Source organism: Echeneis naucrates, chromosome 16, assembly GCF_900963305.1.
Source record: "Echeneis naucrates chromosome 16, fEcheNa1.1, whole genome shotgun sequence".
NCBI lineage: Eukaryota > Metazoa > Chordata > Actinopteri > Carangiformes > Echeneidae > Echeneis > Echeneis naucrates.
The window spans coordinates 18824270-18848411 of NC_042526.1; the positions used below are offsets into that span (position 1 = coordinate 18824270).

Genomic DNA, 24142 nt, shown 5'->3' on the forward strand with positions numbered 1-24142 from the left:
TGGTGTAAATTTAATTGTATTGCATCACCATGAAACATCTTGATCATTGACCTAAGCTTGCAACAGACCTCTTATTATAAATCATTAAAATTCTGACATTAAATCAGGAGAATCAATAATTCAACAATCAATAATTAGGTGTCTAAACCCAAACATATTCAGATCACTATCACAGAAGAAAGGAAGGTGCTCCCAGAGACGGTTGGGTTGATTTGATTTTAAAGAGTTAACGAAACATTTAATAGGTGGATTTTCTGTTTATCAACGGAATGATTGATATCTACAGGTTCAACTTAACATATAATTCTGACCAAACTAAAAGAAATTATTTCACAGCAGACACACCCAGTGTTATCGAAACAAGGGAGCAGTAAATGCATTTACCTGCATTTAATGTGGTTTCAACAGCCTGACCTGTGTGCTGGTTTCTGTCTGACATAAAAACTTAACTGATCCCAATGGCTTTGAAATGCTGCTACAGTTGAGATTACAAGGAAGAGAAATGAGGTTTAACAGCAGTTTGAGTGGCTCAAGTGTGTCTGGGTGCCATCTATGGCTTTAGCAAGAAGGAGATCTAAGCCTTGGGTGATTGCATGCGCAAAATGACAACCCTCCCACCCCCTCAGAGCTGCAAAGGTCTGGCTTCTTCCCAAACTTCAACTCCGCAGAAAACCTTTCAGTCTCACCCTCTCTCAAAATAAAGCTGTTTTTAATATTGCTTTACACATTTCAAGTATAATTTTGTAATAAAATGCAAGTCTTATCTGGAAAATAAAAATATTTGGCATAGAAAATGAAATTCATATTCTGATGTGTCTAAATGAGCCAACAGTTTGAGGAAGCCAAAATTATAGTCCTGTCATGGTGGGGAAATATCCAGAACTGCCTCTGCTGTGTGAGCTAACTTGTCTCTGTCAGAGGGAAACTGAGCACAGCCTTCTGTCGCTGTAATTGCCGTGCATCATTTCTCAGCACCTTGCACAATCTAGTGTTCATAATCATTGTCCCTTAAAGAAATAGCAACAGTGATAAAACAACTACAAAATAAACACCAAATCTATAGCTCACATATGTCTATTATCAGCAGTTAAATACTTAGATTATTGTACAGTTTTGTTTTGTTTGTTTGTTTTTTTTTGTTGTTTTTAGTACATACGTGTTCTTTTCAAAAATGACCCAGAGAGGTGAGGATGTCTTTGGCTGGTTTTTATCTCCTCTCTGAGACCGGGGGAGGATTCCCAGCAGTAACAAGGATCTCCATGAATCACAACCCTGAACTGCAAAAGAAAAGCTGATAGATTCCCATGTGTAAACATGTCAAAATAATAATAATAATAATAAAAACCTGGTACCAAACACAAGAAAAATTCTATAAACTGTGAAAGATGAATAGAACTCAATTCGCAAAAAAAATGTAAATTTAACTGACCTAAATAGAAATGTCATTACTAACCGTGCTGGATTTTAATTGCTGCTTGGAAATATTGTGGCCAAAGTCCCGCTGACACTGAAACTGCCCAGCAGTGGACAATGAACAGAACCCAAATCAGTCATTACATCTACAGAACCTGCCCTGAAACGCCCTCCTCTTTCCCCATTGACTCTGAACGGCACAGAACCACAACGCTCATCACTACTGGTCTGAAGAAAACAGCAGTTGAGAAACTAGAAACTGGCATCAATCACCTGTCTAGACTATAATCTACTTTCTGCTCACCTTTATCCCTGCCTCTGCTCGTGTCCCACTTTGTCTAATCCTACATGTATAAATTACACAGTTCTGTCAGATATGTAATTCTCCATATGTTCTTAAAAAATAGATTGAGGTAAATCCCTGTAGTATGACAGTAACTACACAATGCACCAAATGAAAACTGCCCATTCCACCCCTCACCCCAGTTGAATGACTACTCTGTTCATGTAGGCACAAAAACAGTCTATACAGCACAGACGTGTCCTTTTTGTGTGATGTTCTTCCTTCAATCTCCTAATTTTTCCCCATCAAACATTGTCCTTTCTTCTCCATCAGCTCCTGGTGACCAACGGCCACCTCATCTCCTCCCACTTCCTCCTCATCAACCTCAGGATTTCCTCTGTCGCAGGGTCTCGGAGTTGCCGTTCAGTTTGCTGCGTCCGGAGGTGGTGGCCGTGCTGCCGTTGCCCAGTGGGCGGTCCCGATCAGCTGGGACCTCCTGTTTACGTCTACGGGTCTCTTTGTAACGAAGTGTGATGTCACTGTGAGGATCAAGTGAAAACGGACACATTATTAATGGAAAAGCAGCTGAGGAAATCCCCTGCCTCAGCGAGTTCCTGTTCCTCCCCCTTTCATTACTTAATGTCTTTTCTCACAGAGGGTTTTTTTATGGACAGTCCATTTCACAGCCATTATTACACTGGAGGATAATTTTAAATGCCATTGTTTTAGATAACAGCTATTATTTGCCATCTTTAAAAAGAAACTTCCATGGGTTGAAACATAGAATTCCTATTAAAGGACAAAAATTATCATCTGTCCATTAAACCTACACATCATAAGTTACATAAATACAGCAGCACTCAACACACTTTCTTTGAAGTGTTTAGTTTGTACTTTGGATGTCAGCTATCTGGGTTTTTGTCACAAACCATATTTGGAGAAAGTGAAACTGAGGAAGATCTGGGGATTGCCCTTTCTGGTACAGAGTAGCCATGTCCCAGTGAACACCTTGCTTTATGGTCCATTTTTGTCTAAATGTAAGTAAGTATAGCACCAAATAGACAAATGAGAACACATACTCACTTGGTCTACTCATGTAAAAAAAAGTCAGGCCATTCCAGAGACTTCAATACAATCTGATTTCTACAGTTGAACATCTTGAATCAAGTAGACTTGTCTCCGGTAATAATGCTTTAGTGTCTGTACAGGCTGAGTACAGGGAGGTACACCATGAGAAGTGGTGGTTCTCATCAGAAGGAGGACACTTCAGTGTGCTGGCATGTTGACTGGAGCCTAATGTGAGCAAAAAATGTGTCTCTGTCTATCACCTCTAACAGTGTCTGTCCTCTGAATCACTGAAGAAAATCAAATAAAAATGATTTGAGAGGAATAACTAGCAAAGTGCCATGCAGGGGACTGATCCAGGTGGACTAATGGATCAGGATGGTGATAAAAACAAAACAAGATACTGCAGACATGAGGGAATGGGTGGTGCCAAACACCTTTCTCCTATACCTACCTCACTGGTCATTACTGTATTACTGCAGGAAAGAATTAAAAGGCCGGGGAGGAGAAAACAACATTAACATGTTGGGGCAGAGCCATTTTTAACAGGGAGAAGGCAAATCACTCTAAAAGTTCAACAAAACTTATGCAGGACCAACTCAGTTGTTGCTGTAACAGCAGCAAGGCAGCTTTAAGTGTTGTTACACTGGTAGGTGCTCCTCTGTTGAAACAGTCCCAGTTCCAATACCCAATTTGCCCCAACCACAGTGATACATGCCACCTCTTACCGGATGAAAAAGCGCCAGAGTGTCCAGATGAAGATGAGTAGGATTCCCAGTAGCCAGCACTCCATGATGAAGAAGGGGATGGGCAGCATGATGGTGTTGGGGTCATACTTGACCACTATGAGGAATTCAGTCACTGTGATTGCAGCCACTAGCCACGCTTGCTGGCCTAGCTTCTTGTGGAATTTCCTGATGGAAAAATAAAACAAGCTGTTAGTATGGAACGGTAAAATGACTGGGGAATGTTTTTGCTGTTGTAATAATAATTATTGGTTTAACAATTTGAGGTAAAAATGCCATCTCTAATTTCAGATCCTCAAAGTTTTTGTTAAGATGACAAAATGCACTTGAGCAAACAGTTTCGAAACCTAACGACGCTTTTATCTTAGCATGATTTGACAATGCTCCACAGAGCTTCTGATGATGTAACTAAAAAACACATCTTTCTCAGGGATCAAGGATTAAGTGGAGCTGGAGGAAAGAGTTAAATCTTTCCACCATGTTTCACTGTGGTATCATTCCCTCTTCTGCTGGTATCCTTACATAAACTCTTCTGTTCCTGCCATGAATCCAAAATTTGGATCTGCCATTAAACCACTCACTGCAATCATTTCTTAACCTACTTCGTACAGCCTCATTTTCCCTCTGAAGAAGAGTTTTGGGAACTGCTGCTGGTAATCAGAGTCTTATGTTATTTATTTTGCAGATTCTGTACCTGTGGTTAAGTTTGTTTTTTTTTTTTTTTTGTAACTGCCTCTCTGGGAATGTAGCTAGATTTACAGATCCGTTCATGGTCTTTGATAGAAGCAATTTGACTTTGGACATTTTCATTAATTTTTGTTCATTTTGGCAATCATTACAATAAGATGGTCAGCAGCAGGGATCTGCGCCAACCTTTATTTACAGCCTTATTAATAACAGTTGAACACTGGCAACAGATTAAGTTACTTGAATAAGCCTTAAATGTGCAGATCAACTTCACAACCAAAGAAGAAAAGCTGACCCAAGATTAATAATTTAATCTAAAATCAGTGCTGAATCTTAAATGTTTTCCTCTTTATTGTACATAATTGAAAAGGAGATGTTTCTGAATGCTCAAACTTTCTGATTGTTTCCAGGTTTACAGGAGAACATGAAAGATTTTTAATATTGTTTCAGATGTTTTGACCCCACTGCAGATAAAAATAAAACATGAAAGCTCCAGGACAATTATACCCATCAATTCAGATGATGATGTCAGGCAAGCAGAAATGTTTTTTTTTTCTGTAAGTGGATGTGATACAAGCTTACACTCAGTTAAGTACACCCACTTGCCACCCCCCCCCCAAAAAAAAAAAAAAAAAAAAAAAAATCTGATGCAGCAGACACTGTCCACAATTCCTCTTTTAGCACTGAACTGAAAATAGGAGACTTGACCTGCAGTGACCACACTGCAAACTGAATATCCATGCACAGTAACTTAAGTGATTTTGTCCCTTTATAGCTAGGATTTATGGGAACTGTTAGGAGTGATAACACAAAGTACAGTAACACAGTAGTCACACAGTAGCACAGTTCATGTATTACTGCCTGCTCAGTCTAGCTGTCAACAGGGACGATTTTGAACCAGTTGAAGAGACAGCTACAATGCCCATATGCAGCCCAACACGTCGCTGTAAGGTCACTAAGCAACATTCCACTCTTACAACTGCTATTATTTAAGGAAATTTAGGTAGCCCTGAACATAAAGATAATTCAATTTTTTTTTCATCTTCTTCTTCTTTAGCTCTTCCTTATTCGGGGTTGCCTCAGCAAGTCAGCTTGCTGAGCATTTCATATATACTTTATATTTACTATTAAATATCAAATGAGGAGTATGTTGTCTGAGTGATTGTAGTAATTAATATTCGCCATAAAAATCAGACATGATTGGCACCAGTCTTCCCCCTGTGGTATACAGCTGGGCTGCAACAGTACAATATGTGGCCATAGAATCATCACCATACATCTTCACATCATTCTGTGGTTGTTCCTTCACCCAGCCCGAACTAGCTACTTACGGGTCATCCATGAAGTCATAGATCTCCCTCATGGCTACGCCTCCCACATTAACAAAGAAGACCAGGCGGAGCAGCACCAGGTAGTGTTCAGGAGGCATCCACAGCACAAACTTCAGGTAGAAGGTGTTCAGCTCTGCTAGGAGGAACTGGGGCGATACAAGCCCAAATAACATACATAAGAAATTAATTCCTAACAAAATGGAGTGAAAAACAAAAAGAAGCCTTTTAAGACTTGCACCAACTACCAAACGATACATTTGGGGATATTATTATGTTCTCATTTGTTTGTAAAAACTATTCAAATTCTCTCTTCTGGTTAAAAGCCAAATGGCCAAGTTTCATGTTCTCTGTTGTGATTACATAGGTATGTGTACTTTGGAATTGACTGAGCTTAATTTGCTCCATCAGTGCCATCTGATTTTCTTGTTTTTTTTGACAGCCACACCTTGATTATCACACATACATTTCCACTGGTTAATTAATTGTTTTTTTATCAATCAACTAATTGCTTTAAAACTATGCTTAATGTCTAATGTTTCAGGCATTATACCAGCTTGCAGAAATAATGACAAAAAGCAATGGTGGGTGAAGTTTATGGCGGAAAACATTTTTCCATACAGACATGAACTTGTGCAGTGCTTTGGCCATATGAATGATGGAGGCTGAATTTTTATTTTCCATTCAAATGCATTGTTATGTCAGTATGACCCTCTCACCATAAAGATGATGCCTAATACAGCAAGCCAGCGACGAAGGTTTGAAGCCGGCTTCCACTCAAACTTCACCCAACTGTATGGCGTAAACTGGAATGCTATACGCTTTATCTTCCCCCTGGGAAGCACAGAGCAGAGATTTAGTTAGGAGATAAACACATAAATCCCTAACAAAGAAATATTTACATTAAATGGTAGGCTTGTGGGGATGAATGTTCTCAGGGTAAAGTGAAGAGGAAAGTGGAGGATGTGGAAAGTCATACTTGTATGTAGGAATGTTCCACAGGCCTTGCCATTGGTAGGGCTTCATTGACAACCAGGCCAGGGTCTTCATACCACAGTAGATCCCCAGACCATTACACACTAACACATCCATGATCCACTGAAGAGAGAGAGAAAAATGCAACAAGTTTATCAAAAGCTAAGCGAGGGCAAAGCAAGTCTCCTATACAACGGTGATACACCCACACAAATTTCTGAGATTAGGACCGTGTGGGGGTGGATACAGACTGAGCTCGACTTCAATCTCCCTATTTGTGTCATTGCAATGTAAGGGGAGGCAAACCTAACATGATCAATTTATTTCTGTCAGAATACCTGACAGGAAGTTTGTCACACAGACTTAATATCATTACATATGTACGTGAAGTCTGACGCACTGTTTTATTTTCTCACCATTTCAAAGAGTAAAACTGTATTAACTGAGAATAAGCTGTTCGTCACAAATTAAATAACCATTCTTATTTCTTACTGCCACATTTTATATTTTTCATTTGTAAAATGTAACATCTGCAGTGTATCCCATATAATATCCCAGCTATTTGGCTGCACACGCTATTTTACTAGGGCACTGCTTCACACTGAGCCTTTATGAACAGAGGACTTTGCTTATTAGCTATCATTAACACGGTGCATGCACCCAAATGAGATACTTTTCCATCTTATTTTCTTTGGTCCTGCGTTTTGTCTAGTACCGCTCAATCCATCTGTTCCCGTGACAGCTCTTAGAAACATTCTAACACCGAGAACATGCCAAAGTTGGTTTAGTTTCTAGTACAGTGACAGAATTGAGTCTGTAGCATGGCTGTGAGGTTCTGCTGACATTTCACATGTTGATGTTGCTGTCTTTTGCAAACTTAATATTACAGATACAAAATTACAGCATTTAAGTAAACCATGAAAGCAGGGGAAAAAAAAAAAAAAAAAAGAAAAAAAAAAAAAAAAGAGTTGTACATACATGGTCCCACCAGCATTCAGAGAAGTTAGGTAACTGATGTTCCAGGCTGTATTCCAGGAACTCAAACATGACACTGATAATCATGCACATCCACCAATCCCGGATCATCAGAGTCTGAGGAAGAAAATAGCACAAGAAGAGTTGGAGTAGGAGGAGGAGAATGATGTGTAGTGGGAGAAAGTCAGTAGGATAAATCACTGAGTTAGTATAGTGCATGAAAAAGCCTAAACTTCTGCTGTTTTCCATGTGTTTAATGCAACAGCTGACTGAAAACCATGGTAGCCTATAACAGGATATAAAGTGTATATGTAACATCGTGATGAGCCAGAATGTTTTATCTTTATATTGTAATGGCATATGAGTTGAATGAAGGTTTTTGAGACATTTGTGGATCATATTTAAGAAAATGTCTTCTTCTGAATATTGTGTTATCTGAGATTAAAGAAGTAGAAAGTGCTCTCAAAAAGTCACAGTGCAGACAAGGGCCACTAGACTTATCTGTTCTGATCTGATCTCTGCATCTGAACAGCAAATGTAAAGTTTGGTTGTTAGGTTGCAGCTGAAGGGGTGACAAGCTCCTCTTTAAATAGTCTGGGTCAAACTAACTTTGATATACCATCCCAGGAAATGAGCTGGAACAAAGCCGTCCATCTTGTCCTGCAAGATAAATAAAATGCTGTTAAGCTTTATTCATTCATTTTCTACTGCTTAGCCATTAATGGCTCATGGGGAGTGCTGGAGCAAATCCCAGCTCACATTGGGCAAGGGCAGTATACACCCTGGGGTCACCAACCTAGACATGCATGGGCTTGGACTGCGGAAGAAATCAGAGTACATGGAAAAAACCCACGCCAGCATGGAGAAAACAGGCAACCTCCACACAGAAAGACCCTAGGTCCGGGAATTGAAACCACACATTGCTGTGAGGCAACAATTTGTTTGTTTGGCTGTACTTTAAACACATATTCATTTATTGCTGCATTGCAGTTTAGCACATTTTAGCTTTTTATAAATTTTTTTTACACATCCAAATAATTTTTAATTTAAGAAAAACTGTCTTTTTGTTGAAGTAAAATAATGTGATTATTTGAAACTTTGAGAAAGCTCTTCTATTGATTGGCTATAATCGTGTTGGGTGGACCCACTGAGAGGCTGAAATCAAGCCGATGGAGATGAGTCCTGTTTGTGGTGGCGTCCACACACTGTCTCCTCAAGAGTCTAAGAAGGCCTGGTTCTAAGTCATGTGCCATAATCTGCATAAGACACAAACTGCTGGAGCTAGTTATCAGACTGACCCACTGTTTTTTTTTTTTTTTGTCTCTCATGCATACACACAAAAATACACAACGAAAGCAAAGAGAAAGAGATAAATAAGGAGAAATTAGGAAAGTTGGTTTTTTGGTGGATGGGTGAAGGGAACAGAAAAGGGGAAATAGAGGAGTCTCTCAATTTCACAGTCTTGCCAATTTATGCAAACAGACTTCTTTAGGGCCCCCAGTTTGAGTTCTGGGTCATTTTCTTAACCCTTGTGTCGTCCTGCGGGTCTAAAAATGACCCACCACCATGTTTAGCTGCAAAAAAACCCCCATATAACCCTCTTTATGACTTTTCCTAAAGGGGCCCCAACATTAAAAAAAGTGAAACTCTGGTTTTGTATACATTTCCATGTGGGTTGTACACCACTTGGGTCCTCAGATTGTCTTATGGGTCATTTTTGACCTGTGCGTTAGAAAAGCATTTACATGACAGAAAAAAGTTCAAAGGCAAAATCCCGAGTTGGTTCCTTGCTGAAGCCGTGAGTGGGCTTCACTGTCCAGCAGGTCCTGGAACAGATTTTTTCAGAGGTTCAGGATGAGCGAGAACACTATGATGTGGAAGAAGAGGTATCTGAAGAAGAAGATGAGGCGGAATACGACACAGACCATGAAGCCTCTTCAGATGAAGAAGAAATTACCCAAGCTGACAGAGAGACATTTTTATCCAAGAACAGTAAAATAACATGGTCCTCATCAAACACGGACGGCACCCCAGGAAGAGCGGCAGCACAAAACATCATTAGGATGACCCCAGGGCTAACAAGATATTCAGCTGCCCATGCCAAGGACATCTCCTCCACTTTCCTCCTGTTCATCATACCAGCCATTGAAAAGATCATACTGGAAATGACAAATTTTGAGGGTTCTCGTAAATATGGAAACAGCTGGAAAAATATGGATCAGACTGACCTGCGTGGCTACATAGGGATTTTGATCTTAGCAGGTGTCTATAGGTCTTGTGGTGAGGCTACATCTAGTTTCTGGGATGCAGAGAGTGGAAGGGCAATTTTTTGTGCCACAATGCTGCTGAAAGTCTTCCACAATTTTTCAAGAATGCTAATATTTGACAACCGTGAGACCAGCGTCAAGGCGTGAGACAGACAAACTGGCAGCCATTAGAGACTGTCCCTGGGACAAGTGGGACAACCCCTGATCTGAAGTCACAGCAGATGAGCAGTTGGTTCCATTCAAAAGTAAATTTTTATTTTTGTAATGTTACTTACCTGAAATTTATATTTTTACTTTGTTGATTCATGTGATTTTTTTCTGTGACACTCACACTACTACTATGTTTTGTTTTTTTTTTTTTAAATCAGGTCGCTGTCCTTCCCGGCAGTATATGCCAAGCAAGCCAGCAAAATATGGCAGTAAAATATGGGTGGCCTGTGATACAAAATCCAGCTATGCATGGAATATGCAGGTCTACACCGGGAAGCTGCACGGTGGAGAACCAGAGAAGAACCAGGGGATGCGTGTTGTACTTGATTTGACAGTTGGACTGAGGGAGCACAACGTCACGTGACAAGTTTTTCACCTCCTATGAACTCGACCAGCAACTCCCGAAAAGGAAAATGACCATGGTTGGCACTGTTTGGAAAAACAAGCTTGCACTCCTCGCAACAGGAGGGAGAGTGGTCTTTTCGACAAAGTTTGCCTTCACCCCCACCACCACTCCTGTTTCTTACCTCCCAAAAAAGAGCAAGAATGTGGTCCTGCTGAGTACACTGTACAAGGCAGCTGACATCACTGATTGTGAAGACAGGACGCCAGTCATCATCCTGGACTACAACCTCCCTAAAAGGGGCGTGGACAACCTTGACAAGGTTATTGGAACGTACAGCTGCAGAAGGATGCCTGCACACTGGCCCTTGGTCATCTTCCACAACATCCTTGATGTCTCATCATACAATGCCTTTGTGATATGGCAGACGATCCACCCAAATTGGATGGCTGAGAGGAAGAACAGGAGGAGGATCTTCCTGGAGCAGTTGGGAAAGGCTCTTGTCACCCCCTGCATCGCAAGAAGGGAGTGCCTCCCCACATAGAAGCCTCTGCAGCAATTGTGAGAGTTGCTCAGGGAGCTGAATCTTGTCCTGAGCCACCTGAGGCTGCAGCTGGGTCAGGCAAGAGAAAAAGATGCAATTTCTGCCCCTGGAAGAAGGACTGCAAGACGAAAATTGTGTGCTGACACGTGAGAAATACGTCTGCAAAGCCCATGCTCACGTTTGCACATACTGTCCCACATGTGCTAAGGTTCAATGTTAAGCAACTTTTGTTATTAGACGAGAAGAGATGTATTTGATAATTCACTTCATAAAGAATATTAACAAAGAATAAACTATTGGAAAGGTTCCATACTGTTGACTGTTACTTTACCTTTCAATAAAATTAATTAAATAGTAATTTCTTCACATTGATATAATAGTAATAACAAACCTTTACTGTATAAAAGAAAACTATTATGACAGTTGGATTGCGGTAAAAAAAAGAAAGAAATAAAGAAAAAAAATCATATTCACTGGTGAACGTCTTTTTTCACTGTTAGAAAAATATATATGTTGAAACTGAATAAAATTTAGTTGATTTGACAAATAACAGGATGCTTTATCATACAAAATAGATATTGGATTTAAAATTCAATTAAGCTGCTTTATTTTAGGACTTCGGTGAAGGCGGGTCATTTTTGACCCAAAGGACAAGGGGAGCATACAGAATGTTAAGACCGCACAAGGGTTAAAAGTAATAACTGCACATGAAGCATACTGGAATCTAAATAACAGAAACAAGTCAGAATTTTATTTCTTGGATGATGGCTATGGACTATACGTTTAAAAATATCTATTTAATTTTTGTTTCAAACTGATATATCAAACACAGCCACTGAATACATATGGTGAATTAAAATGATGATGGGCCTCACCCAGATGTTATGGAAGGGGTCAGTATTGTTGCCTGGGTCATAGATGAGGCAGTTTCCTCCATAGTCTCGCTCTGGCAGGGGAACCCCCAATTTGGGGTCAATATACTTCATGAACTGTCGTCCATCATGCACCGTCTGGATAAAAGAGTTTAGAGGAGAGACATAAAAACTGTAAGCATCTGTCAGCACTTACTCTCCCCGAGAATTAAGACGGAGAATTTCAACTGGACTTATGAATTTGGGATGTTTTTTTCCAGGCAATTCTAAAATTCTGTGGCATAAAACACAGTTTTTATTGCTTTGGCAAAATGTTCCTGCATATATCAAGAATGCAACAAGCTCAAGGGGTTTATACATTTTATTAACAGTGGCTAGTGCTCAAGTGCTGTCACTTTGGCTCAGTTGAAAGTCATTCTAATTAAAAACTTAGAAAGAGGCTTCCAGGATTCCAGATGTGGAAGCAGATAAGAACAGATGAGGCACCGGTGACTGGAGTGGAACTGTCATCTACATCCTTAATTTTGGTATTAAGATGCTCCAACATGTGGCTTATTCTGCTTTAGCTGCACTGCTTCGGTTCCTTTAAACACTTCTAACAATCAGTGTGAACCTGACAGATCTGACTTTCATTGAAATACTTTTGTGTGATAGCAATATATTTTTTTTAATCCATTGTAATTGCATTTTGATATCAACTTGTCCCGATTAATGTTGATTGTAACTGTTTATCATCAGTGCACCCACCTGGAATAGGATGAAGATGAGAAAGAGCTCATAAACAACAGTGACACAAAGCCAGAACCGCCAGTAAGCTACAGGGAGAGGGAGATAAAAATTATGGTTGGAGTTATAGCAACAATTGAACACTGAACATCAGCAGTCTTCACGATGTCTTCAGTTTGAGTTTTTCCCGTAGTTGAAATGGTAAAGATTAAAGATGATGCATCTGCTATATGATCTGAAATTATGTCAAAAACTTTTGTTGCTGAGATTTTATTGTTATTTTATTTATTATTATTTATTATTATTATTTATTTTGCAGACTTTCCCATGAACTGTATCTATATACAAAACTACAATGAAGTAACATTCAGTAAAAACTGTGGTAAAAATATAGGGCTTCTTAGTTACTTTTATTATTTCAACAGTTATTTTTATCATCAGAGCTTGTAAATTCACATTTTTAAGTTTCAGTTTGCTTAGACACTCTCAGCCAGGAGCAACCCCTGCAGGTCTTTTCCCAGGGTACATACCTGTGTTGTTTCAACTTATTGCTAACAACAAAGCATCCAACTTGGTTGGATCAACAGGTCAGGGTGTATGACATAATCACACAATACACCCAGAAACAAAACCTTGTTGTCTCTCAAGACCAAAACGAGAGTGTGGGAGGTGCAAGAGGGCAGAAATATTGCAGCAACAGTGGACAAAATTCTTGCACGGCCACTACACGCCTCCATCAGCCAACAATATTAACTGTGTGCCTCTATCTGTCCACCACACCCTGTTATCTTCCTTCCCTTCCCTTCCCTCTGGAGTTAGTAATGTAATGGGAAGCAGTTTTATCATGTTTTGAAAATGCTGAAGCTGATGCTGTTATCCAAACAACAAAACAATTAGCTTAAACTCTTGGATGAGGAAAGAGTTAAGAATGATGCAGCCACAGGGATTCAACTGCATTTATGCATGCTATAGTTCAATGTATGGTTGCCTGAGGGGCAAGTTATAGAGTTGCGAACAAAACAAGCTTTAATAAACTTTGCAAACAGCCTCTCCCATTTCTGAGTTTGTGAAATTGTTGTGTACAAACGCAGGGTATTTATCCAATAAGTCATTCTTCCTGTCTCTTTTCCAGCTGCTGCAATATTACTGCCAACACTGCCATTTCATAAATACAAACAATTAACCAAATCTGAGGACGGCTTTTCATTTACAATGATGGCTAAAATGGAGTCATGTAGCAACACCTGAAGCAAGAAGGGCAGTAAGAGAAGAAGAAAAAGAAGGAGAGTGAAAAGTTGGATTATGTAGCTTGAATTAAGTTAGATAGATTTATGACCTATTGATATCCACTCTGACTGCCAGCGAACCACTCGCATGCACCATTCTAGTACAACAAAGCCCTTTGCTCTGCATTTAAATGGCAGCACTCTGATCCATGGAAGGGGTTTTGTACTTAGCTGGACTGTCTGTTAAAGTAAGTACATCATTTCTACATTTTAGCTATTGTGTCAGTGTGACAGTCCTTTCAGTGGCCACTACTATGAGACAGTAGACAGATTTTTACCTGGTGTGGACTTTACTTGTCTCTGAATTCATTCTTTGAATGTTTTTATTGGACATCACCTCATGCCATGAAAACATCTTGCCTACCTTCAACAGAATTCTCCACTTATTCTACTGTCCCCTCAATTATACTTAGTTAGCCCGTGTGTATTGATTCCCAGCACTCACGGGATCATTAAATAACACCCAACATTTGAGTTTCTATTGATGATATCAGGCTATATGTAGACGGCGCACACATGCACGCACACACACACACACACACAATATGGTGTGTCAGAGGGACATGAAATGCTATAATGGTCCTAGATGTGCCATTTGCTGTTGAGCACTGAGAACATGAATGTGCTTTGAATGAGATTTATGGCAATTAATTTACTTTATGAATTCTTGACTTTTTTACATCATAAATACACTCATCTTACCTGGATGTGGTCTGGTGAACGGTCCATCTTTGGCTTGTGTCACACCAAAACAGAGGAATACCAGGATGCTGGCTACAATCCCCCTATAGAAACACAATTCATACGTTATATTGGATACAGTATGTATACAAATAAGTTTTTTTTTCTCACTGGGAACTGAAACTGGTGTAAATATAGTTGCAAAGAGGGAAAACAGGAATCTAGAGGCCTGTGTCAATAGGTGATTGTGATCCAGACGTGAAGCTAGTCTTCATAATCCAGTTCTGTTGCCATTAATGGCTCAGTTGTTGATGTGTTGGGATTTGAAAATCTGTATGAAATGCTGCTCTGAACTTGGTCATGAACAGGGAAAGCTCAGACACCGGACATAGAATGAGATTACAGCTCAAGCTTGCAAAGAACTGTGCAAACTTCAGTGTGTGTTCTGTGGGAAGGACAATAAACGCAAGTGATTCACTATATCAACATGACGTTTTGTTTGTCAACTAGTAGGAGTGAGTTATTTGAGATTGAGTATGAGAGGATGCGTGTGAGTGAGAATGTGAAAGAGACTTAGGCCGTGTGTTTGCGCCACTGCCAGGAAGAAGATCTAGGTTCTTTATCACAAAGAGCCGGACTATGCTGACTGCAGCAAATCCTGTTAAGAGCAATCCCACAATCCTTCACAAACACACCCTATAATCACACAGTCTCTATCACAAATCCACACATCACTCACGCAACTCTCATGTCCTTGTACTATTCTAATAGAACTCCCCCCGACACCGCCCCACAGCTTCAAAGCAATTTTAAACTTAAAATGAAAGCAGTTCATTTTAACACTTAAATTAAGGAGTGTTTCTCTATACATTTAGTTCACATGATCCATTAAACTAATTGTGTGTTCTCATAATACAGAGCCCCCAAAGACTTATCAGAGCCATGTCATTCATTAATATAACAGAAAAGAACCCTGAGCCCCGAACCATCTCAACTGCCTACTTTTAAGTCTCTAGAGCTCTCAGTGAGCCCAGATAGTGCAAAGAGTGATCACTCAGCAGCTAGCATTCACAATTTTATTCCTTCAGATGCTGCCCATCCAACTCATCTCTTGTTTCACAGCAGTGGTCCAGTACCCCACCTACATTACTGCTGATGTATCTGATATCTGCACATACTCCCTCAAAGACTCCCAAACTTGAAGCAGCAAATCATTCCTGAGGGACTAGAGCTCCAGGGCCACAATGACCTCCACGCATACAATTACAGAAAAAGTAAGCATCAACAACAACTGGCTGCAGTCTCTAACTGACCAAAAATCACAATGATAGTTGAAATAAAAAGGATCGGCGGCAAACTAAGCCCTTTTACCTTGCTATTCACAATCATCTTTTTCTTTGGACTGAGGATGCACACACTATTGCTAGTCGACATCAGTCCTCAGATTGATGTTAGGGGAAAAAAATCTTCTGGTAGGTTTTCTATGTTGAAGAACAAGAACCCTGGATGTCTCTTGCTGAAAGTGTTTATTAAAGTTTGACTAATCACCGAGAAAGAAGGATGAATCCGGTGTTCTGTGCATGATGTCGCCTCAATTCTGATTAAAGGGGCCCTGTCTCTAGTCTTTACTGTTTGGAAAAAGGGATGTCTCGGCATCCTATTGGTCCACTAAATATAACCAAGCAATCATCGCTTGTACAGACATGGGTGCAGTTTGGTGAAGGCTGAGCCACTTGTTGCTGACTATCCAAGGCCTTCTGTTATCTACTGTGGTTCCTGCAATAACAGAAAAACTCACAGCTGTGTCTGAAGGAGTCACCTGTACATCTCCTTCCACAAGATTTAGTAAAGTAGCTGGGCAACTGAGACCCTTGGCCTTACAAAGACCTTTATCCAGTCTCCTCCAAAGGCGGAGAGCGAAAAAGCCCTTGTGGTTGCGCTCCTGCGAAAGTGTCAGGGCTTCTGTCTAAGATTTTTTTTTTTTTTAGAAACTTTTTCTGGGCTTGATCCCCAGCCAAAGTGGCTTAAGTAGTGAATCAAATGCAACCAATAGGTGACCATTGCACAAAGCACAAATAGTCAGAGTACAGTTGTCAAACTATTAATTTCTGTGACTAGCATTCACCCAAAAGTGCTGCCTTTTTATGATACTGCTTTCAAGAAGTGTAGACCTGACAGTGCAGTCACCACGTTTCCAGTAACACTTTTCTTTTATGACCAGACACAACTAAGGTAAAGTGGATCAGTTAATTTGCATTTCTTCAATATTGAAAGAGAAAGAAATAAAAAAAAGACACTTTCATATGTATCAAATTCAAATGCAACCTGAAGTTCATGTTTTTCTCTTTCACGGTCATCAGGTTTTACTTTTTAGTGAAAAGTTACCGCTATCAGCACATGGCCGTGAAAAAGGGCCAGTTGTACTCAAGGGGGACTTCAGGTGTTAAATATGAGTAAGACTGCTGTGCTTCTTGGCTGGTTCTGTAGCATGACCCTTTTTTTGGAATTTGAATTACAACGTGACAAGATCCACAAAAACAACAAAAAGACAGAACAAGTAGAACATTATGCTGGGTTAAAATTGGTGTTGAAGGCGTACTGAAAGAGACCAATATCTAAACCTGCCCTGACACCAAATTAAAGATCTAAAACAGGAGAAAATTTCTCACTGAAGATTATGATCAAAACATGTTTTCTCTCAGGCTAGACTGATGCCAAAATGATCACATCAAATTTCAGTCCAATAAAAAGGCCCCAGAAGGTTTGGTGGATTTTTTATTTATTTATTTATTTATTATTATTATTATTATTATTTTTTTTTTTTTTTTTTTTTTGGGGGGGGGGGGGGGGTTGTCACTGGGTCCTGCTGGGAAATAAAGGAAGTGACGAGTGCAGGATACTGACCTTTTAGTGTTGTAGGTTGTGTCCTGGGGGGTCTCCTCCAACAGTGTGATGTAGACCAGAGCACAGGTCAAAATGAACAGCACTGTGACAGTATGGGCTCGCCTGGAGAGAAGGGGGTAGAGGAGGGACAGAGAGAGAGATAAAACAAACAAATAAACAAAACAAACACACACACTTTAAAAGCCACTGGAGAAGAGGAGAAAAATATACCATCTGGCCTGTGAAACTAAGTCGAGTTTAGGGGTTATGATGATGATGACTCCTATCTCCCAAACCTTTGCCTTTGCTGACAGTTAGACATAATATAGATATTCAGACATATATCCATGCTATCAGTATAATATATCTGCTGAAGGGACAAAATGTATTTATCTTCTTGAAGTTAATGTATGTATAGATGTATAAAAAGAGCACACAGATGAAGCTACAGAACCCCAGGAATTTTCCTTTAGAGATATGGGAAATATTTAAGCAACTGGACAGTGTTTGGAAGTTGACAAGGGAAAAAACAGCAAGACCATTCATAGTCATAGAAAATAACAAATAGTGAGAGCATTGTCAGAGTCAAGGTTTAATTAAATTGGAGAGGCCTCAGAATTAGTCGGAGTTCAGGATGTACCAAAGGAATCAACTCAGAAAGAGTGTTCTTTCAATCTTAACTATTGTAGATCCTTTATTTGTTCATGGAATGCAATACTGACTAATACTAAGCAGCACTGTGAAAATGTTCACTGTGAAGCTCACAGTTATGTAAATAACCAACAGTGAAAAGTTACTGTGCACCAATAAGATCAATGTGACCCATACACCAAGGTGAGCAGTGATGCTTAAACCAACTTCTGTTTATCTTTCAACCAACATAAATGACAGTTACACATCTGAGATAAGGCAATATCAGTGAAACTGATATCATGGCCTGAGCACATATCTCTGGATAATACCCAGAGATTTTCTCATAAGCAAGTAGCAGTCAAAATGGAACTAAAGGTGAAGTGAATATTGGACATTCCATTCAACGGGTGGTCAGAAATGACAGTATTGGATGGAGGCCTGTCACAGCAGCAGACAACCTTTTCGCTGCTGGCAGTATGCCTTAACAACTTCTAAACTTCTAAATGGCATGCAGTGGATATGTATCTTTCAGATTCCTTAGATGGTGCTTTGCTCCCAAAAGACTGAAAAAATATGGAATAAAGCCATGCAGTCATGGAGATGTTTCAAAATAAATACACTGTCCATGCTTGATTTCGTAAAAGGAAAATATATTACCTTGCGCAATAGTGTGGCCTTTTGTTGTGTTTTTAATAGTTTTGGAACAGAGTGGATGTCAATAGGATTGAAGTGTGGTTTATGGTCTTATGAACTATAAGCTACAAGATGGTACCTATACAGAGAACGGCTTCTTCAAGGAGACTTGTTAATAGAAAGATAAAAGAACATCAGTCTTATCATTTAATAGATACTGTATGTATATAATTGGCTTAAAAGATTAGCTTGAATTAAGATAATTCCTGTCATCTGTCAAATTAAAGAATGCCTCCCCATCTGCTAGCCCTTTTACTCAGAGTCTGACTCACAGAGATAACACATCAGGTGTCATTTTTATTATCTCACTGTTCTACCTCCTCATCTAACCTGTTTGGCAGGAGACACAGGGGAGGATCCAGTTTGTCTCTTGCCTGACAACCACACAACACCACCAGGAGTGACAAGCTGCAGCAGAAATGCCGGCCTAAACCAACATATGCAAGAGAATGCCAGTTCTATGCTTAGAATAAAATTTGCCACTAATATTGAAGCTGAGCACCTAGTTTAAAACAAGCCACCTGCCAAAAAAAGACTGTATCCCAGGAAAACATATGCAAAAATATTCTAATGCAGTCCAAATGCTGAGTAATATTATAAATGCCCTCGACAAATGCAGTTTGTGCATTTACTAGACTTAAAAATGTGACTTTATTAAACACAACAGGCTCATTTGTTAGTTGCATGTATTTTACAAACGCCTTTGGCTCCCATAATCAACTTTTGTCATAAACCAAAGTTTTGCTGGCCTTGTGACATGCACAACATGCTAAAATTGGCACAATGTTCTGTACAGCAATGTTACTAGCCTATATCTAGAGGTCTTTTTTTTAAAAACAGCATTTGCAAATCAAACAATTTTCATTACACCATCAGTAATCTAAATTAAGAAAGCAATTTCAAAGAAATTAAATGTTTGTGCAGAAAATCTATTTCAGGAAAAAGCTGACAACAAAAAAATAAATAAAAAAACAAAAAAAACACAACAACAACACTTCTCCAGTTCCAATCTGTGGCGGTAAGCCAGGTTACATGATGCAGTTTTTTTCCTTCACTAGGGGAAGTCAACCAGCCATCATCATCAAAGAGCTCTTCAAAATACCACTCACTCAACTCCCACACAGAGCAAAAGTGTTTCTATACTGAGTCTATGACAAGCCAACAACTTTTAACTTTCCATGCTGCTGTGTGGTTTGGTTAACGCCCAAATCCTTCCCTGTGATCATGAATCAGCTCTTACTATCGTTTGATTTGTGTATAAAATATTTAGTGATACACATAAAATCGTCGATATAATGTGTGGCAATATACCACGACCACTAGGTAAGGAGCTAAAAAGCCCTTCTTCAGTATCAGTTTTCCATTATGAGTAAAATGGGAAAGCCAAGCAGCCACTGAGAGACCAAAATCCAATACAGTTATCCCATGCAGTATTAATTGATCCATTGGTCACCACATTAAACCAGTGATTAGTCAAAAACATAACATGTTGATGCTGTGTCTTGATAATGCATCTTGTTATTTATCTGTACAGTCAGTTGTCAGTTTAGTGGCTAAAACTAATAACTTTAATAAAACAAACCCATTAGAAAACGTACCTTTAACACAATCATCGTTTGTTCATCTTCTACCGCTTACCCATTTCCAGGTGGGGTGCTGGAGCCAGTCCCAGCTCACACTGGGTGAGGGTGGCATACACCCTGGACAGTTTGCCAGTCCATCGCAGGGCTAACACAATCATAATGTCCACAATTTTTCAGATTTTTTTGTGAATTTACAGCGCATAAACCATGAGGTGTTTTGCTCTACACTGACTGAAACCCCTCACCAGACTGCAGGATGTTACTGTTTTCATTACTCTGTTATAAGAAAGCATTGTTTCAGCTTAGCTCTTCTTTAACCCTGCAGTTTTAGAATGACAGGAAACCTGGAGTCGAAGGCTGCAGCACAATAATGAGAATGTTTTATTAAGTTTCCTCTGTGCAAGGTTCCCGTTCCCTTGCTTGCTCTCCATTCCTCTTTCTTTCTCTTTATTATATATATATATATAAAATATTATTATAATGTTTTGTTTTTTTTATTGCACCCTGGTGAAAACATTGCAGAGCAGACAAACAGGGGCGACAGGTTGAAAGGCCATAGCTGCTACAAATGAGGGCTGGTGAGGAGAATGTCACTTTTCCAGATTAGCTTCATGTCCTTGCAAGAATATGCCTGCATTCTGCATGTCAACAGTCTGTCTCTTTGTATGTCTTTCATTGGGTGCATGCATACAAAACTCACTCCCCCACTTTACTGCATGGACCATGAATATCTGTCTTGACTTCCAGTCTGTCATCGATTTCCCTCTCTCTCTGCTCAAGGGACAGGTTGGGATATTAGCAAATCTAATGCCAACAAACTCTGAGTATGGACATGCAGTGGAAGCACCAAAGAAAGCACTGCAAACATTAGCAGAGCAACTCTGAAACTGACACCTCATGAACTAACCTGGTCTCTTGCTTCAATCTGAACAATTTGGAGAAAACAAATCATGCCTTACAATATAAATCACTCTACATTTAATGACGAGATACAAGGTCAAGGTTTCTGTTGGGATTAGTGGCGGTCACTTGGGCCTGGCGCTGCTTCACCTTGAATCCCATAACAAGCTATCCTGTCAGCAAACACACACATCTTACTGCAGGTAAGCTGTCAACTGTAAACATTTGCTTATATGGAGGTGACAACACGATCCCTTCACTTAAGATGATGCTGAACTCAGTAATGGACATATACACCGCTGACATTGACAGACGGCACTCACCAGAAAAAGGTGTTGGTTCCGTCGTCGTAGACCTCGCATTCCGTGTTCCTCCGGTGCAGGCTCTCCCTGGAGGTCTGCTTCGTAACCTTGGCTTTGGTCGGTGTGCTCGGATCCGGACAGCCCGGTTCGACAGAGCCGTTGTTGACTCGCTCGGCGGCGGATGACGCTGTGGTGCATTTGACTGCTGCGCTGATGGCAGCCACTGCGCTCCTCTTCGACTCGGGCTTGGTCATGGCTTCGGGAAGCGGGAGCCCCAGATGCGTTAAGATGAGCCTGTGTTGTTTGTATTTTTTATCCCAAAACTGCGCTCTCGTGTCCTATCATTCGCGGGAGCCCCACCCTAGTGACTATTGGCATCCTGGGGTGGTCGGAGGAAATGCAGGTTACGGAGCGAGGGCGGAGAAAATAACCAGAAAATCACGTCCTGCGTTGGTTTTGATGGTTGAGTCGTGAACACCTTTCAGTGAGGCAGATTGTATATTTAGTCAAGACTTCTTCTTTCATTAAACCTGGCGGTTTTATACCAAACTAGAGGGGGCAAGGCTGTTATGTCCCAACTAAGATGACTTCCTTGTGGCTCAAGCACTGTTCCCTGTCCAAAATGTATCTATCCTGGGGTAAAAATACACGAATCGTTGTATCTGCACTGAAATAAACGCGACGCCTTCACGTCAGACCACGTAGCTAACAGTTAGCTGTTAGTAGCAGACTTTTCACTATGTGACCAAACTGACAAAGCTAAGTTATCTGACTAGCTTTTCAACTATTTAATGCCGTGAAAGGCGTCACAACACGACATCGTGTTTAGCATTGTACGTGTTTTGAAACGTTGACGGTGTTAATTAAGCTAACGTTACTTACCAGTTGAATTTATGGGATTGCTGACAGCAGTCCGGACGAGTTCGGCAGCTGCTGACTCTACATTGGTACAAAGTCGATAAATATCTGTCCTGAAAATAGAGAGAAATTGGTATTCATCGGTTCAGTGAATCGGATTTGAAGCGGAAACCGTCTGTAGTGTGGACACAAATAGATCGACAGCTACGGGCCGGGGACAGCTCTGTACACAAGCTCCAGACGCTCACATCACATGGGCATGGCGGCGTCTGCAGCGTCCCGGCAACAACAGCACGGTATCCGGTACCCTTCAAATTAAAACACAAGCCAAGAAAAGATAAATGGAACCACTTTTATTTTGAAGTGAATAGAATTATTACGGATGTGGTGCGTCTATTATTTTCCTCCAATTGCCTCAATAACAGCTTGACTTATCTGGCGGGTATAGCCGGGGATCATTGGTTTACGGTTTATAAATCCGGATGAGTTCGTGTTAAAGCTTAAAGTTATTTCTGAAAAGTAACAATAGCACTAGACTATCTGTATACTAAATCCAACATAACGCGCCGTTTGATTTGCTGTATTGTATAAAACATTAAGGTATGCAAACCAGAGTGTAGCCGAGTCAGCGTGTTTTGAGTCGTCTTTATGTCGTCACTTCCGAGTAATTTACGCACCAGATGTAAACTGGTTCTTTTGTTAATAAACATATATACATATTTTTCTGTGGGGAAAAGCCAGATAGGTTAGGAATATCTGCTGAGCAACCATAATTGCAAAACCATTGCCTTATTTATTTATCGATTTTTATTTTGAACGGTTTCTTGCTTGAATTAAAAATCCATCAAATCTCCGTTTGATCTCTGCACTGCTGAAACGATAGAAACTGCAATAATACAATATTAAAATATAATGCAAATGTCGATAAGGTGCATTAATGTGTAAAGCATGAAAGGATTTAATAATCTACGAACGGTAGGTGATTAAACAGTAGGTAGTTATATTGATCAGCTTGTGCCAATACTGAGTTAATGCTCAAAAAAACATTATTCAAAGTACTATTATCAAAATAATTTATAAAATCATTTTAGTTCAACAGTCAAGCTTTTAGACACTGGCCAAACAAACCATAGTACATTATGAATGTGCTTTTTTTCCTTCTTTGCACCTTTGATTGTGATTTGTTCTGCATCAGTTTTTAATAGATAAGTAAAGGAAAAGGGAGACAAGAAAAGCACAGTCAAGTACTGTTTTCACTTAGTCATTTCAAATACCATGAGTATTTCAAATGCCATTTAAATTAAAGAATTAGCATGCCATTTTAAGTACTATTAAATATTTTAAATATTCTCTACGTGCTGGATAAAGCACACTGAGGGTAGAGAAATAGAACAGCCACTGTAGATCATAAACTGTGAGGGCAAAGGTTTTGTAACTGTAAAGGTAAAATAAATGGCGGGAGTAGCCCCAAGCATTTAGCATTTGTTAAACCCTGTTAACCCTATAATGTTTTACTAAATGGTATCTAAAGCAATTTGCATTCTACAACAAACATTTTTTGTGTGATGCTGCTCCTTTAAAGACATTTATTAACCAATGAATAACACTTTAATATATAGAAAGTCTGAAATTCAGAGCACATCCCTCCTTAAATACATGATTTACAAACATATTTAAAATCTAGGACAATACAAATCTGGCCTTTGCACACTTTAAAACAGAGCTAGAGCAATGTAGAGGCTGAGTCCAACTCTACTCCAAAGTCGCAAGGAGAAAACACACAGTTATAAGGTCTCACATTGAAAGGACTGGCACAAGTCCAGTGAAAGCAACGTGTGGCTGACTTTTCATCACCTATTTTAATTTAGCTCTAGGGAGAGAGGGAAAAG

General features: G+C 39.8%; 1 protein-coding gene across 1 annotated transcript; it reads right to left on the reverse strand.

Annotated features, from left to right (window-relative positions):
* Positions 1 to 1054: 1054 nt before the first annotated feature.
* Positions 1055 to 22533, reverse strand: ptdss2 (phosphatidylserine synthase 2). Its single transcript, XM_029522119.1, has 12 exons — positions 21417 to 22533; positions 17306 to 17407; positions 14423 to 14505; positions 12456 to 12523; positions 11712 to 11846; positions 8082 to 8132; positions 7476 to 7589; positions 6502 to 6620; positions 6242 to 6356; positions 5526 to 5671; positions 3490 to 3675; positions 1055 to 2235 (listed from the first exon to the last, which is right to left on the reverse strand). Exons 1-12 carry the CDS (start codon positions 21647 to 21649, stop codon positions 2082 to 2084), a joined length of 1506 nt encoding a protein of 501 aa, XP_029377979.1. The 5' UTR covers positions 21650 to 22533; the 3' UTR covers positions 1055 to 2081.
* Positions 22534 to 24142: the final 1609 nt, after the last annotated feature.